This window comes from Oncorhynchus clarkii, chromosome 13 (assembly GCF_045791955.1).
Source record: "Oncorhynchus clarkii lewisi isolate Uvic-CL-2024 chromosome 13, UVic_Ocla_1.0, whole genome shotgun sequence".
Lineage (NCBI taxonomy): Eukaryota > Metazoa > Chordata > Actinopteri > Salmoniformes > Salmonidae > Oncorhynchus > Oncorhynchus clarkii.
The window spans coordinates 40282966-40296400 of NC_092159.1; the positions used below are offsets into that span (position 1 = coordinate 40282966).

Consider the following 13435-nt stretch of genomic DNA (forward strand, 5'->3'; position numbering starts at 1 on the left):
ATACAATTAATTCCAATCAAAAGTTAATAGTTCATTACCATGGAAATCCTGAAATAACAGATAACCAGTGTACCCCTAAAGTAACCCATCAATCCTTCAACCAGATTAGCTTCAAATTCATTTAAATAAAGTGCCAGTTAATAACAGGGAGAGATCCATAACGGAAATGGGAGGGAGTGAGATTAACAGTTTAAATTTAACCAACATATTGACTGAATTATTTTGACTAAGTACTGGGGAGGGTAGAACACGAAGGCATGACATGGGTGATTGATTATATTAGACTATACCTAGCTAGATACAGACCTCATCAGTTACAATAACTCCGCAATCGTCTACGAGCACACAACCCTACAGTGCCTAGTATCACTGTACTAATCACCACAGCTATGAAGCCCAGACATTCTAGAAACTGAGGTGAAATTCCAAACATGACACAGGTGTTCCAAGGCAAACTAACTTGACTCTTGATCAGCGGAACATCTGAGAAGCAGACCTGGACTCTGTCTGCGACACACTTCACAGTGGAACCAAGCTGGGTACACACAGGCATTCCACCATGAGACTAATGTATTTTTTGGAGGAGAATTAACAGCAGCTCCCATTGGCTGAGGGCAGTGTATCTCAAGGGAGCAATGAGCATCAGTGCGAGTGTGTGTGGGGTGGGCATGCATTCTACATCCCCTTAAAAAAAAATGTTTAAACTCGAGCCCACTTTAGTCAAATCTGCTCTAGGCTAAATACATCATGCGTAGGGAACAGCAGTGGCGCAAGGAACACCCCCCCCCCCTCCTTCTCCCTCCGCCCCTCCTGTCCTGTCTCAGGGTGCATTACACTATCCTTTCTACACCTAGTTCTGGCGAAGACCAGGGCAAGACCGACAGGGACAACTGTACCGGGGTCATGCACCAAATCCTCTGATACCTTTCTACCTACCAGAAGAGGAAGACAGAGATCAGAAGAAGTACAGAAAACAGAAAGGAAACAGTCGAAAAGAAACAAAACAAGCACAAAATAAAACCTGGAGAAAGGGGAGGCAAAGAGGAGTACTGAGAGGTATTAGCACACATTTGAGAAAGGAGTATGGAGAGAGAGAGAGAGAGAGGGGGCGAGAATGTCTTCTTACCCTGCATGGTTTTGCCCAGTCCTTGCCCCAGCTTCCAGCCATGTTTCTGAAGCAGCCGGTGCCCAATGTTATCCTGGCAGACAGAACAGAGGAGAAAAAGACCAAAAACATTCCAATAATAAGAAAAGCTTTTCCCGTGGGCACGGGTCACAAACACATACAGGACTACTACCAAATCATCACCACCATGTGACATCAGTGTCTTCCAGCACAGGGGGGCGGTGAGGAGGGAGGGAAGGAGTGCGTAGTCTCTGTACTAACATCCTTATGGCCACACTGAGGGTTTAGAGAAGGAGCCTACCCTAACAGGAAGTGATTAAAACCTTGAAAGCTTACAAACTGGGGATGAAGCGTCCCATGTTCTACTCGTTGTTGTAACACAGAGAATATCAGCTGTCTGGGAGGTACGAAGGGGAGGGAGGAAGAGGAGAAAGGAGACGGTAATATATGTATCACACGCGTATACATATATGAACCGCTATATAGCGAGATCTATCGTACACAGACAAATGGAACAAAAACGAGGAATGGAAATCTTGCGTTAACAGAAAGGAGGACCAGAAACTCCCAAGCTTGTTGTGATTCCATAACCAAGACAGAGGGGAGCGCCACAAAAGATATGCAGCTGTCACGAGAGAAATACAGCGAGAGAGGGGGGAAAGAGAGAGAGAAAGTGCTAAGAGGGCCTTGGGTTACCATTACAAGGCCCAGGGTTGAGAGTGTGTATGACTGTGTAGGAGAGAGGAAGACATCAGGTGCGTGACTGAGACTGTTATAACGCTATGGGACGGCAGTAAAACAAAAGTGAAATGCAAGACTGTCGCACCACTACAAACTACAGTACATCATCAAGCACAAAGAAAACAGAAACAATGAGATTTGTAAAAAAATAAAACATTTAAAAGGTTGCGTTTCAGTTGTGATTATAACTATTCCAAGCTTTTCTACTACCATTCACCAGGGTGCTGCACTCTACCAAAAACATACAAACCAACCCCAAAAAAAGGATATTTATAATCACAAAGAGAGTAGATGTCAAATTTCAAACAGAAAACCAAGTGGGAGGGATTGAAACCAAACAGTAAAACAGCATGCAGCTTTTTGTTGAAGAGTTAAACAAAAAGGAGACGATGTTAGTACTGGACTGTATATGATGATGCATATACAGAAGGGCAGGGTCATCAGAGGGCCAACGGACCAATGGTGTTAGTCTGAGATGGGCTCAAGCACAGAGGTGATGGTTGGATTGGGTCATTGTAGATCGTCTTGACAGAGAGAAAGCAGTGGAAGTGGATGGAGATGTACGGGTGGTGGTGGTGTGGGGCAGAATGGGTTAGTGCATGTGGAAGGGGTAGTGGTTGTCACACACAGAACATGCTGCATCTCTGCCCGTCTGCCTTTGTCCAAGTCATGGATTTTAGTCCATTTTATCGAGTATTTCTACCCAAACTAGTGCCCCCCCCCAAATCTGTATAACTAAGTCAACGAACGCTCCCCGCTTGCTTATCGTTAACTAAAATGTCATTACCTAATTGGTTTGTTTTAAGTGGGCCACAAAATATTGTTGAAATGGCAAGTCCCCTCCAAAGACACTGATAATCTCCCTCATATACAGCACTTGTTTTTGGGCCTTGCTGATAAAATACACAAATATGTGTTTTCCTACCTTACCCCAGGGAAAAGTTGAACTGCACCACTTCCTAGCTCTGTTTGGTTGTGTTTTTCTCCATGTCTATTTCCAGACAGGAAGACCCAGTAGAACAGATCCTGGGAATGGGGGATATATGAGCTGTGTCTGTGTGCCGGTCAGATCTTCCGCTCCAAGCACAGATAAGAGAGGAATTCATACTGGGCCTCATATTCTGGGGAGAGGGCTCGCATGTGTACTTATAATAACTGGGGCTATACATCACCTAGCATGGTGTCACCATATAAACATGTTCATGCTGGTTGCTAGACACATCAAGTCAGAGAAGATATAAATAAAAGAAGGGCTGGAGGACTACAACTCCCATGATCCTCTGCAGCCTCGTCTCTCTGCACTGCAGATGGTGCTGCAGTGGGCTCTTCTCTGCTCCCATTGACAAAGAGATACTGGGGATGCTTTTAGTTCTCACCGCAGCAGGATGGTGCTGTATCTGCCTGCAATAACCCACACAGAAAAACAAGCACTGGCTGAGGAGAGTAGTTGATCTAATAGCACCTTTCAGGGGTTATGTAAGTTGATGGGGGGAATCAAATGTAAGCCAATAGTCTGTAACCCTCCCCCAAAATAACTCTAGCAGCGTCTGTAAATCAGAATGAGGAAAACCAGGTGGGGCTGGTGTGGGGGAGAAACTTCAGTCCAAAACGGCTGAGACTGATCAATGAGCCAATCAGAATGGACTGAGCAGAGTGTGAGGGCGGAGATGAGGCGCAGGCTGTGTGCTGAACAACAGATGAATGAATGCACTAAATGAAGAAGAACACAGACAGACGGACGATGAAAAGCAACGACGGCGAGTTCCAACAGCAATGCAAGTGGAGTGAAGGCATTTCCATACGAACCTGGCTTTAAAATACTGGGCTGTCAAAAGAACAGTCACACGTGACACAATGTAAGAAACCGGCCAGTCACTAACGCTTTCAACTGCAATTTGTTTTATAGCTTTTTCTTATTAAAAAAAAAGAGCTAAAAATCTTTATTTTGCCCTAAAAAATGTATAAAACACTGTACACAAAACAGAAATGTGGTAACTAGGCATGTCAATAAACTCACTGATTTAATGATTACTGTTAATATAGGAGAAATAAAAATAAAATGTTATCCAAACAAGAGAAATCCACACAGAGTGTTGGTAGGGAGGGTAATGTGCATTGTGCTGTCATTGACACAGTGCATGGGGGGGGGGGGGGGGGTAAAGGCAGTTAGAGGTATACAGGGGGCACCATACCAGGAACCTCAGTGTGTGGGTCTTCAAACCTTGTGATGCTGATGGTGTGTGTGTGTGTGTGTGTGTGCAGTAGACGCTGACTGTGTGTGAGCCTCATACGGAGGGGTTCAGAAGCTCCTTGCATTATATGGGAGGTTTTTAAATAGGGATTACTGCACCATCACTGTCTGAGGCCTTAACCCACAGAACAGACAGCACGCTAATCCACTTAACCAGAAAATGATGTCAGAAAAAATATCAACCAAAACTTGGGTCATATTTTATATGATTATCTCTGTGAGATTTCAGTGAGTGAGAGTGAGAGACTAGTAACTGTGACAGTACAAAACAGAGGGTCGCAGTCAGGCGTCACCCGCTCTTGTCCCCCTGTAGAATGTGTGTTTTTACAGGAGTCTTGTGGAGCCGGGTCTGTTGGACAGAGCAGGGGGGCAGCTCTCCTCTTCCTTGTAAAGCTCTTTTTCCAGCTCCGCTGTCCTTGGCGCTCTGTCTGTCTGCCTTGCACGCTCACATTCCTCCCTGTTGAGGCTCAGATAGGTGTGACTAAATGGAAACAACGGTCCCTGCATGGGCCTCAAGGGACTCAGGCCAAATAGAACACCTTCCAAACAAGGACCTGCCCTCTTAGCACCACCATATTGGAGAGCAGTTGTTACCTAACCTTGGGTCTGCTCAGTTGACCTTGAGGAGTTGTGACTTAACCGGTGGAAAGACTTGGTCAGGACCATTGGATCCATTACCATCAATGACCTTAAAAACATCTAACTGACCTCGTCTGTCTGCCTCATGCAGTGTTGGAGCTGGTGCTGAATAGAGATGGAGCCCTAGGCGGGGTCAGGGTTGTAAAAGGGGACGAGTGACTGACGGCAGATGACCTTTCCCTTGGTAATCTTCCAGGGGTTCATTTTCCCAAATGAAGGTGGGGAGGCGGTGGGAGTGTAACACTAACACAGCACAGAGCAGAGGAAAGATACAGCTGGTGCCTGAGCAACAGCACAGTAGTCTGTGGCGTATAATTGTGTGTGTTCCTCCAGGCTCCCTCTGTGTGTGTGTGTGTGTGTGTGTGTGTGTGTGTGTGTGGGTGGCAGTGAAAAAAAAACACCTATACATGGTTGATCATTTCAAAGACACCTACAGCTCTGTTGATACATGGATGTGAACAACAACATAGCCTTTAAGCAGTTGTTACACTGTCACTGTCTGTCAGACCCACCTCATGTTGATGATGTCAGCACCTGGACCCAGAACAGAGAGACACCAAATGGCTGTTAGCACCCGTGATGACATACGGAGGGTGGGCAGGGGTCAGTGTGTTACTGCAGTCGTACGGCACCATGAAAGGGTGATGTACGACCTTTGACCTGTCATAAATCCCTGGGCATGTACGTTTCCTTCTAATCTGACTGAGGTTTGACTCTGAATATTGTTGTCTGTGGTGCTGTGATGTAGCTGACCCTGACTTGGTGCAGTGTCTCAGTAGTCAAAGGTAAAAGGCCGGAAGGCATCACGTGAAATGGCACGGTGTGAAATCAATCTTCCAACTCAAGTTTGAGGCCAGAACAGCTTGTGCACAGGTGCTTTTTTAAAATAGAGTTTGCTCTTGTGTGTGTGTATGTGTGTCTGAGGCTGCCCACTGCATCTCTCTCTCAGGGCCAGGGATTTGGAGGGGGGGGAACAGGGGTAGGGGACATTGGAGAAATGGGGGAGGGGAGGGGAAAAGGTGTGATTAGGATAGCAAGAGAGCTAGCACCGAATGATAGCCAGTTAAAACATGCAATGCAAAAAACAATGTTAGAGAAAGAGCGAGAGAACAGAGGGGAAAGACAGAGAGAGAAAACAGATCCCAGTAAAGTACCACAGACCTCTAGCTGCCTACAGATCAGAACACACACGAGTGGAGAGGGGAGGGGCGCAGAGAGGCGCTGCACACACAGCCAGCACCTTGACGTGAGACATGCTGACGACTGTCCCTGCCCCCGTCACCCCAGAGCCATGACATTGCTGCTGGAGTAAGAGGGGGGGTCTGACAAACTTAAGTGGAGCTGTGAAATTTCGAAGCTGATCAACTGCAATTTCACTGAAATTAAAGGTTGGTGTGTGTGTGTGTGTGAAATACGCATTATGTGAGCGCATGCGTCTGTGGTGGAAGTGACAGTCCTCTCTCTCTCTCCACGTGTGTCAGGAGCTGTCGTGCTGCAGCCCGGCTCTCAGCGCCCCTCCATAGACAATAGCGCAAGAGCAACAGAGCCACTTTACCCAGGCAGGCAGGCCACCTCTCCTGCTCTCCTCTCCACTGCCCACCCACAGTGGGCTCCTGAGCCAGTGAGTGGGTTGGTGCTACGTGGCTAAGCTTGGTTTGATCAATCCGCCCACCATGACAACCCGTCAGGGTGTGTGTGTGTGTGTGTGTGTGTGTGTGTATATATATATATATATATCAGCATTTTCGCCCTCACATTTCATCAAGGAAGCATTTGTACCATGGCTTAGTAAAGCTTTCAGAGCAGCAGAACAACAGCAGAGCTAGGAGAAGGACAGACTGACCTTTCTGTTACCGCTGTTGTTACTGCTGCCGTCTATGTGCCTCACAACAGAACAGACACAGGATTATTTACACCAGAGTTCCTGGCTGAATAATTTGGCTTTGTTACAGCTACATGCTTAAGGCAAGCTCTCATGGTCTAGCGGTATAGCTGTGTGCCGTTTCGATGCAGACTGGCGGTATATAGTTTAAAACAAAATCCTAAAAACCCTCCTCGTACCTTCTTGTAATTAAAGCTTTATTTATCAATGCAGCTGGAACTCTCGCCATGAACTCTCAATGCAGCTGGGATAAGATACTGTTCTGCTGTGCCTTGAGATGCTCAGAATCAGATCAATAGTTGCAGTCAGAGGACATCCACTATGCCCTGAGGAGGTGAGGGGATAGACGTTGTGGAGACAAGAGTGGAGTTCAGGCCTGCTCTCCGCAGTGCTTCAGAGAGAGAGAGAGACACGGAGAGACAGAGGGAGAGAGAGATGGAAGGGGGAGCAAGAGAAAAGAGCTGCCTGCGATATTATCCATGTGCCTCGTCAGCGAAAAATGCAGTCCCAGTTGCACAAGCACCATGCCAGCACAGAATGACAGAGGGTACTGAACACCGAATCACTGTGTAGTAGAGAGAGAGAAATCATTGTTTGAACATAGGTGCATGAAAAAGAACAGAGAGGAGATGGATTGAGAGAGAGCAGAAAGAGGTAGAGCGATGTGAAGACAGAGAGACAGTAAGAGAAGCGTTACAAGGAAACCCTAAAAGATGGCAGTAGGAAAGCAGAGCGTGCAAATACAAACCGGGTCATTGCTGCTTAGCTAATAGGGGCCAATTCGCTGCAGGAGAGAAATGTCGAACACCCCAAGTTGTGTACAATACTGTAATGTTCTGAGATAACGGTCCTATATACACACAAACACAGAGAGTACACAAACGCCACACAAACAAATACTAAACACACACTTCCATCTCCAAGCCTACACCTTTTCTCTTCTCTTGCTGTGGAGTGGATAAGGCACCGAGTCCCTTTCCTTTCCCAAATCAGGTCAAAGCAGAACAATCAGACCACATCTGATTCGCCTGTCCCCCCCAGTGTGTGTGTTGTGAACATGTGTGTATGCGATTGTGTGCTACGCTTCTAATCTTGTTAGCCCAGAGAGTATTAGATTAGATGTTATTTATCGACAGAACCCCTCGTGAATATGTCCATCTCGTGATAGTGCTTCAGTGGCTAGGGTGCTAGCAAGCTATAATTAACTATGTGTGTGTTTAAATATATAAGAAGAGTTTGTGTGTGTGTGTGTGTGTGTGAGATGTGTTGTAGAGGGGGCTAGAGAGGTTTGTACAAATGGCCTTTATTGCTAAATAGCCACGGTGTAATTTAGCACCGAGGGCAAAGGAGACAAACAGGGATAAGCAAACTTCCACTACTAAACTCAGGGACCTCACGCTTCCCAAGAGGACATACACAAATGACATTTTACTCTACACTGCCCTTTTAACAGAGTGATTGGAAGTTATTTCAACTATGGACTGGTAACAGTGCCTTATCAACTCCACTCTAACAATCTGGTGAACTAGTGCCTGGATCACTGAAAACGGGCTTAAAAAAGACACACGCAAATTCAGAGTAAAGAGCTACGATTAAAGTCAAATATAATAATGAATAATAGTGAAAATATAATCCTATTCATCCAGCTAAGAGCTATCACACAGGAAATGGCACAGGAAGCAGAGGGCTTGGGAAGGGAGGGGGTCTACAGTGATTCTACTGATTGAGTAGGGAGAATGGGTTGTCAAGGGAACACTGGATGTGTCTATCACACAGGCAGTACAGGGTGAATGAAGGGGGCGAGGCTCTATTGCTCTCTCTCTGGACCAATCATTAATTCTCTCACACACACACAGTTTCAAGTTGGGCTTGTCCAAAAAGGTGTAGGGTTGAAGGATGAGGCCTTACCGATTCTATGGGCTTGTCCAGGGACGCCTGCTCCAGCTCCAACTGGCCCTCTTCATACTGGTCAAAGTGATTTCCCCCCTAGGAGAGAAGACATGGGGACAGAGGGTTAGACACCAGACAGCTAACACACACAGAGATAGAGAGACAGCAAAAGAGAGAGAGAGAGACAGTGAGAGAGACAGCATGAGAACGCAAGGAGAGACGGCGCGAGAGAGAGAGCGAGCGAGATGGAGAGAGAGACAGCGAGAGAGAGCGCGAGCGAGATGGAGAGAGAGAGAGAGCGCTCAGTAGTGAAAAGCCAGAGGGAACAACAACCGAAAGAAAATGGAACAGTCTACAAAAGAGAAACTCCTACTGTTTGTGTTCCCTTGATGGAAGTGAAACCATTTCAGCTCCCAAGAGGCTAAAACACATTTCACAATTACACAGAAACCACACACACACACAATCAAAAGGGGATGAAATGGACATGTTAAAACACATATAGATGCCTACCAAAGACACATATTAATGCACGCACACACACTGTTGAGATAAGGTTCTTTACTGCCTAAGCTTGACAGCTGAAGAGAACCATATCTTACAAGACAGATGGAAACCTCATTTTCACCCTGTGTGGTTAAACCGGTTACGGTGGTACAAAATAATAGGCTAGAGAGTGTGTGTGTGTGTAGCTATATTACCACAACATTTCAAATGCCATGAGGTCAGTGCAGAGATCTAACCCATTTCACTTCCCTGTCTGCAATGAGGGGGAACAGATTGGGGGGGCTAGAATTAATTGAGTCATTTGTATTTTTCAGGGCAGCAGGATGCAAAAACGATGCATCCTATTTGTACGAGACAGGGTCCTTGACCTGAGGACGACATCACGAGACGAGTAATGAGCGTGTCACTCCTTCCAGAAGGTGGGTGTTGTATACAGTCTCCGTTCCCAGACGAGACACATTACCCCTCAAAGCAGAGGCAGCAGAATGGCACGTCAAGGTCACCTTGGAAAGCCGATGAGATTCCTCTTTGACCTTCAACCTGCTGAGACTGAATGACTGGAAGACACAAGGCAATGTTCCTTCAATGTGTTCAATTAGACTGACTGAAAGCCACTGTTCAAGTGTGTTCAAGACTTCGAGACTATTTGAGACTTCGAGCTGCGGTACTGACTTCATCAAATGGGTTTAGACGACCGAGGTAGGGTTATACGCTGACCTTTTGTTACGAGGAGCACGTGTGCGCCTAAGTTGAAAAATGTTGGCACACACTGAGAAATTTAGGAACACGATGACAAATATTTGAGTCAAATCGCTTCACTGTAGAGCCCTGTGGGGCTTATTGAGTTTAACACACAACCTCAGAGGAGGAGCCATTTCTAATCCCTTTTTATTGCAGAACATCAAGCCGAAGTGGGTTAGAACCTGCGGGACGTCTTCTGATGACACTGATGTGCTCTGAAGTCTGTAGAGGCGGCAGTCAGCAGCAGTGACTGTCTACTCACCTACTGATTCTACTACCGCTTCATCTTTCCAACTGGGGGATCCACTGAAGAACACAGATACTAGCCTAACTACAACAGATCACGTTATCCTAGCTCAAACCTTCAAGACAAAACCAGGATTAAATTCAAAACGGATCACCTGTTCCCTTATTTCTACCCAGACAACATGATTAGTACCACAGTAAAGCTTTACATGACATCCCTGGATGACACTAGCCTGACCGATTTAAAAACAGGTACAAACAACCCTTATTATTTCAGTTGGAGGGCAAGCTGCATCAGCATGTTTGTTTTGGAGTTATCCATTGGGGAGAGGCAGTTCCTTATAACAGAGCAAATCAATGGCTGCCTCCTCTCCCCTCCATTTCCCTTATTAAAAGTTGGGCACTCTTTAGGGAATAGGGTTACATTTGGGACACACACACACGACTCTTGAATTTCTGAAGTGATCAGAATGCCTAATGTGTAACCAGCTGCAGCTACTGCCACAATCTCATCTTCCTACTGCTGCCTGCTGGTCCTCTCTCATCTCTCCTCCGGTCTAATTTCACCACTCACAAAAGCTAAATAAATATTTTGCCATAAATAAACATCCATCTAAACTTGTAACTGAGGGTTCCCCGCTACCACTGCCTACACTGAAATGGATAATGAATGCTTACCTCGAATGACCCCACATTAGGGGAAGTCTGCTGCTCAGACCGAGTCTGATGGAAGAGACTAGAAAGAAGAGAGACTAGGTGGCTGCTCTGAATACTGAGCAGTATGCTCTGCATAGTGTTATAACATGCAACATGCCTGAACCTCAATGACAATTTAGTCTAAATCAATGGGCTTTCTATGAGATGGGTGGGATGAGACTGTCTGTGTACACAGGCTGAAGTTAGTTTCTCTCTGGGTGTTCCATGTGCAGTGTTGCTTGGCAGCGGGCTCTCGTGTAGACCAGGAGAGATACACCTGGAGAATACTGAGAGCCTGGGTATCCTGGACTGATGATAGTTGTAACTCCATAGTTACATATTTTTATATTACTTTTGACAATACATCGTATTTACAATTGTAGATACCAAAACTCCAGTAAAACAATAATAAAAACAGTATCAAATCGCAATACATATAGAATCATGAGAATAACAATACATATTCTAACTGCACCTAGGCTAAATATCATGATAATATCGTATTGGAAGGTCCCTGGCAATTCCCAGACCTACTAAGAAGCGTAACATACAAGCTCATGCACACACATTACTTTCTAAAATCATCATCTAACAAGAGTTTTTAAAAAAGTAGTGAGGCACCGATTACATTTTTGGCCGATACCTGATCATTTACTTGCCAAAAGACCCGATACCGATAACCAATATTTAACATTTTTGCAGCCTTTTAAGCATTCTAGTACAGTTAAATAGTTAACACACACACACACACACACGGACGCAGCGGTCCAAGGCACTGCATCTCAGTGCAAGAGGTGTCACTAGAGTCCCTGGTTCGAATCCAGGCTGTATCACATCCGGCCGTGACTGGGAGTCCCATAGGGAGGCGCACAATTGGCCCAGTGTTGTCCGGGTTTGGCCGGGGTAGGCTGTCATTGTAAATAACAACTTGTTCTTAACTGACTTGCCTAGTTAAATAAAGGTTACACACACACCAAAAAGTTATTTTGTTGCCATTTACGTATGTCCCCATTATTTTTTATTCAACCTTTATTTAACCAGGTAGGCTCGTTGAGAACAAGTTCTCATTTGCAACTGCGACCTGGCCAAGATAAAGCAAAGCAGTGCGACAGACAACACAGAGTTACACATGGAGTAAACAATAAACAAGCCAATAACACAATAAACAAGTCAATGACACAGTAGAAAAAAGAAAGTCTATATACAGTGTGTATATGAGGAGGCATGAGGAAGTAGGCAATAAATAGGCCATAGGAGCGAACAGTTACAATTTAGCAGATTAACACTGGAGTGATAAATGAGCAGATGATGATGTGCAAGTAGAGATACTGGTGTGCAAAAGAGCAGAAAAGTAAATAAAGTAAAAACAGTATGGGGATGAGGTAGATAGATTGGGTGGGCTATTTACAGATGGACTATGTACAGCTGCAGCGGTCGGTTAGCTGCAAACATAATCAAAACCTATTTATTTCACTTACTTGCTGTGCTGTTTCGTTGTTCATTTGTACAGTCGTTTCATTCTCAACCAGGATTTCTATGGAACACCATTTGGGTCTTCGCGAGTCCAAACATACTACTTAACGTGTCAAATAAGCTTGTTGACCAATCAGGACCTGAATATGCCTGCATGTCACATAATTTAACGCGTTCATAATTTTTTTACGTAGTTATTACACATTGATTACACTATCACTCGCATTTCATATGTCACAACGATTCATCTATACGTATGCTATGATGCTGGTAAAATTGTCTCGTGCACCTGCAGTGCTGGTCATTAAAAAAAAAGCTAGTTAGCTCATGGATGCAAACAATGTCGTTTTTGCTATGTTTTTGGGGAAGAACAATCTGTTTCAGTTGCTATAGCTAGCTAACTATATAGGATAGGTGTCATCTGAAATAACCCTTTTATAAGACAGTTCTTATTTGATTAATAGTGGTCGGACCCATCTATGTGAAGCTAGCCACAATAAGGATTAGCCACAAGTGCGGACTTTGCAGTTAGCCTTCAAAATAAAAGTACTGCATAATTCTACTATTTGTATTCATTTGTATCACTGTCAATGACATACTTTTAATTTGAAGGCAAACCGCTAATTCCACTATTGTGCCTAATCCTTATTGTGGCTAGCATCACAACACATAAGCTAGCTGGCTGCTTATAACGTTAGCTTTGGGCAACAGGGTTAAGTAGCTGGCTAGCTATTTATTTTCATGAACTGAAGTACGATTTCAATAGGCGAACAACAAGTGGCAGCTTAGCTAATACTAATTCACAAGGATTCCTAAATCATTGCTAAGAATCATTTAAAGGACTGCAGTTTCTACTGCTCATTGTTTGCATGCTGGTTGTATTGGTGCTTGCTAGGAACCAAGCTAAAGCTAGCTACCCCAGAAGTTGCGGTCGAACAAATGATGCTTTATTACCAATGTGGTATTGTAAACAGATCGTTTGTGGCCGGTGTTTGCTTGTTTGCACAGCTTTGACAGTACTACTGTATGTTTTTTGACACGCAAAGACCCAAACGGTGTTCCATGTATGCATGTTGTGAAGCTAATAGCTGTGACGCCATTACTGAAAAATAGTGCACTTGGTAGTGTTAACCGGTGCTAGACCAGTCGGTGAAAGCCAACACCCCCCACGACAGAACGGTTGATTGTCAAGGGCAATGAATTCCATTATCTTGGCTTCAATGGATTTCACCTTTGAGTTGTC

General features: G+C 44.9%; 1 protein-coding gene across 9 annotated transcripts in view; it reads right to left on the bottom strand.

Annotated features, from left to right (window-relative positions):
* The window catches only part of LOC139364695 (G patch domain-containing protein 8-like), a 37240-nt gene that overhangs the window by 17686 nt on the left and 6119 nt on the right, over window positions 1-13435 (bottom strand). For 2 of the 9 annotated variants that reach the window (XM_071101653.1, XM_071101659.1), the window contains exons 1-4: window positions 8548-8625; window positions 7388-7423; window positions 3674-3692; window positions 1127-1199 (exon numbers count right to left, since the gene is read on the bottom strand). In XM_071101653.1, the coding sequence (XP_070957754.1) occupies window positions 1127-1133 (7 nt within the window). In that variant the 5' untranslated portion in view covers window positions 1134-1199; window positions 3674-3692; window positions 7388-7423; window positions 8548-8625. Of the gene's footprint in view, window positions 1-1126; window positions 5107-5269; window positions 5292-7387; window positions 7424-8547; window positions 8626-13435 lie in introns of those variants that run through there. The other 7 variants (XM_071101649.1, XM_071101657.1, XM_071101654.1 and 4 more) reach the window with 6 other exon arrangements.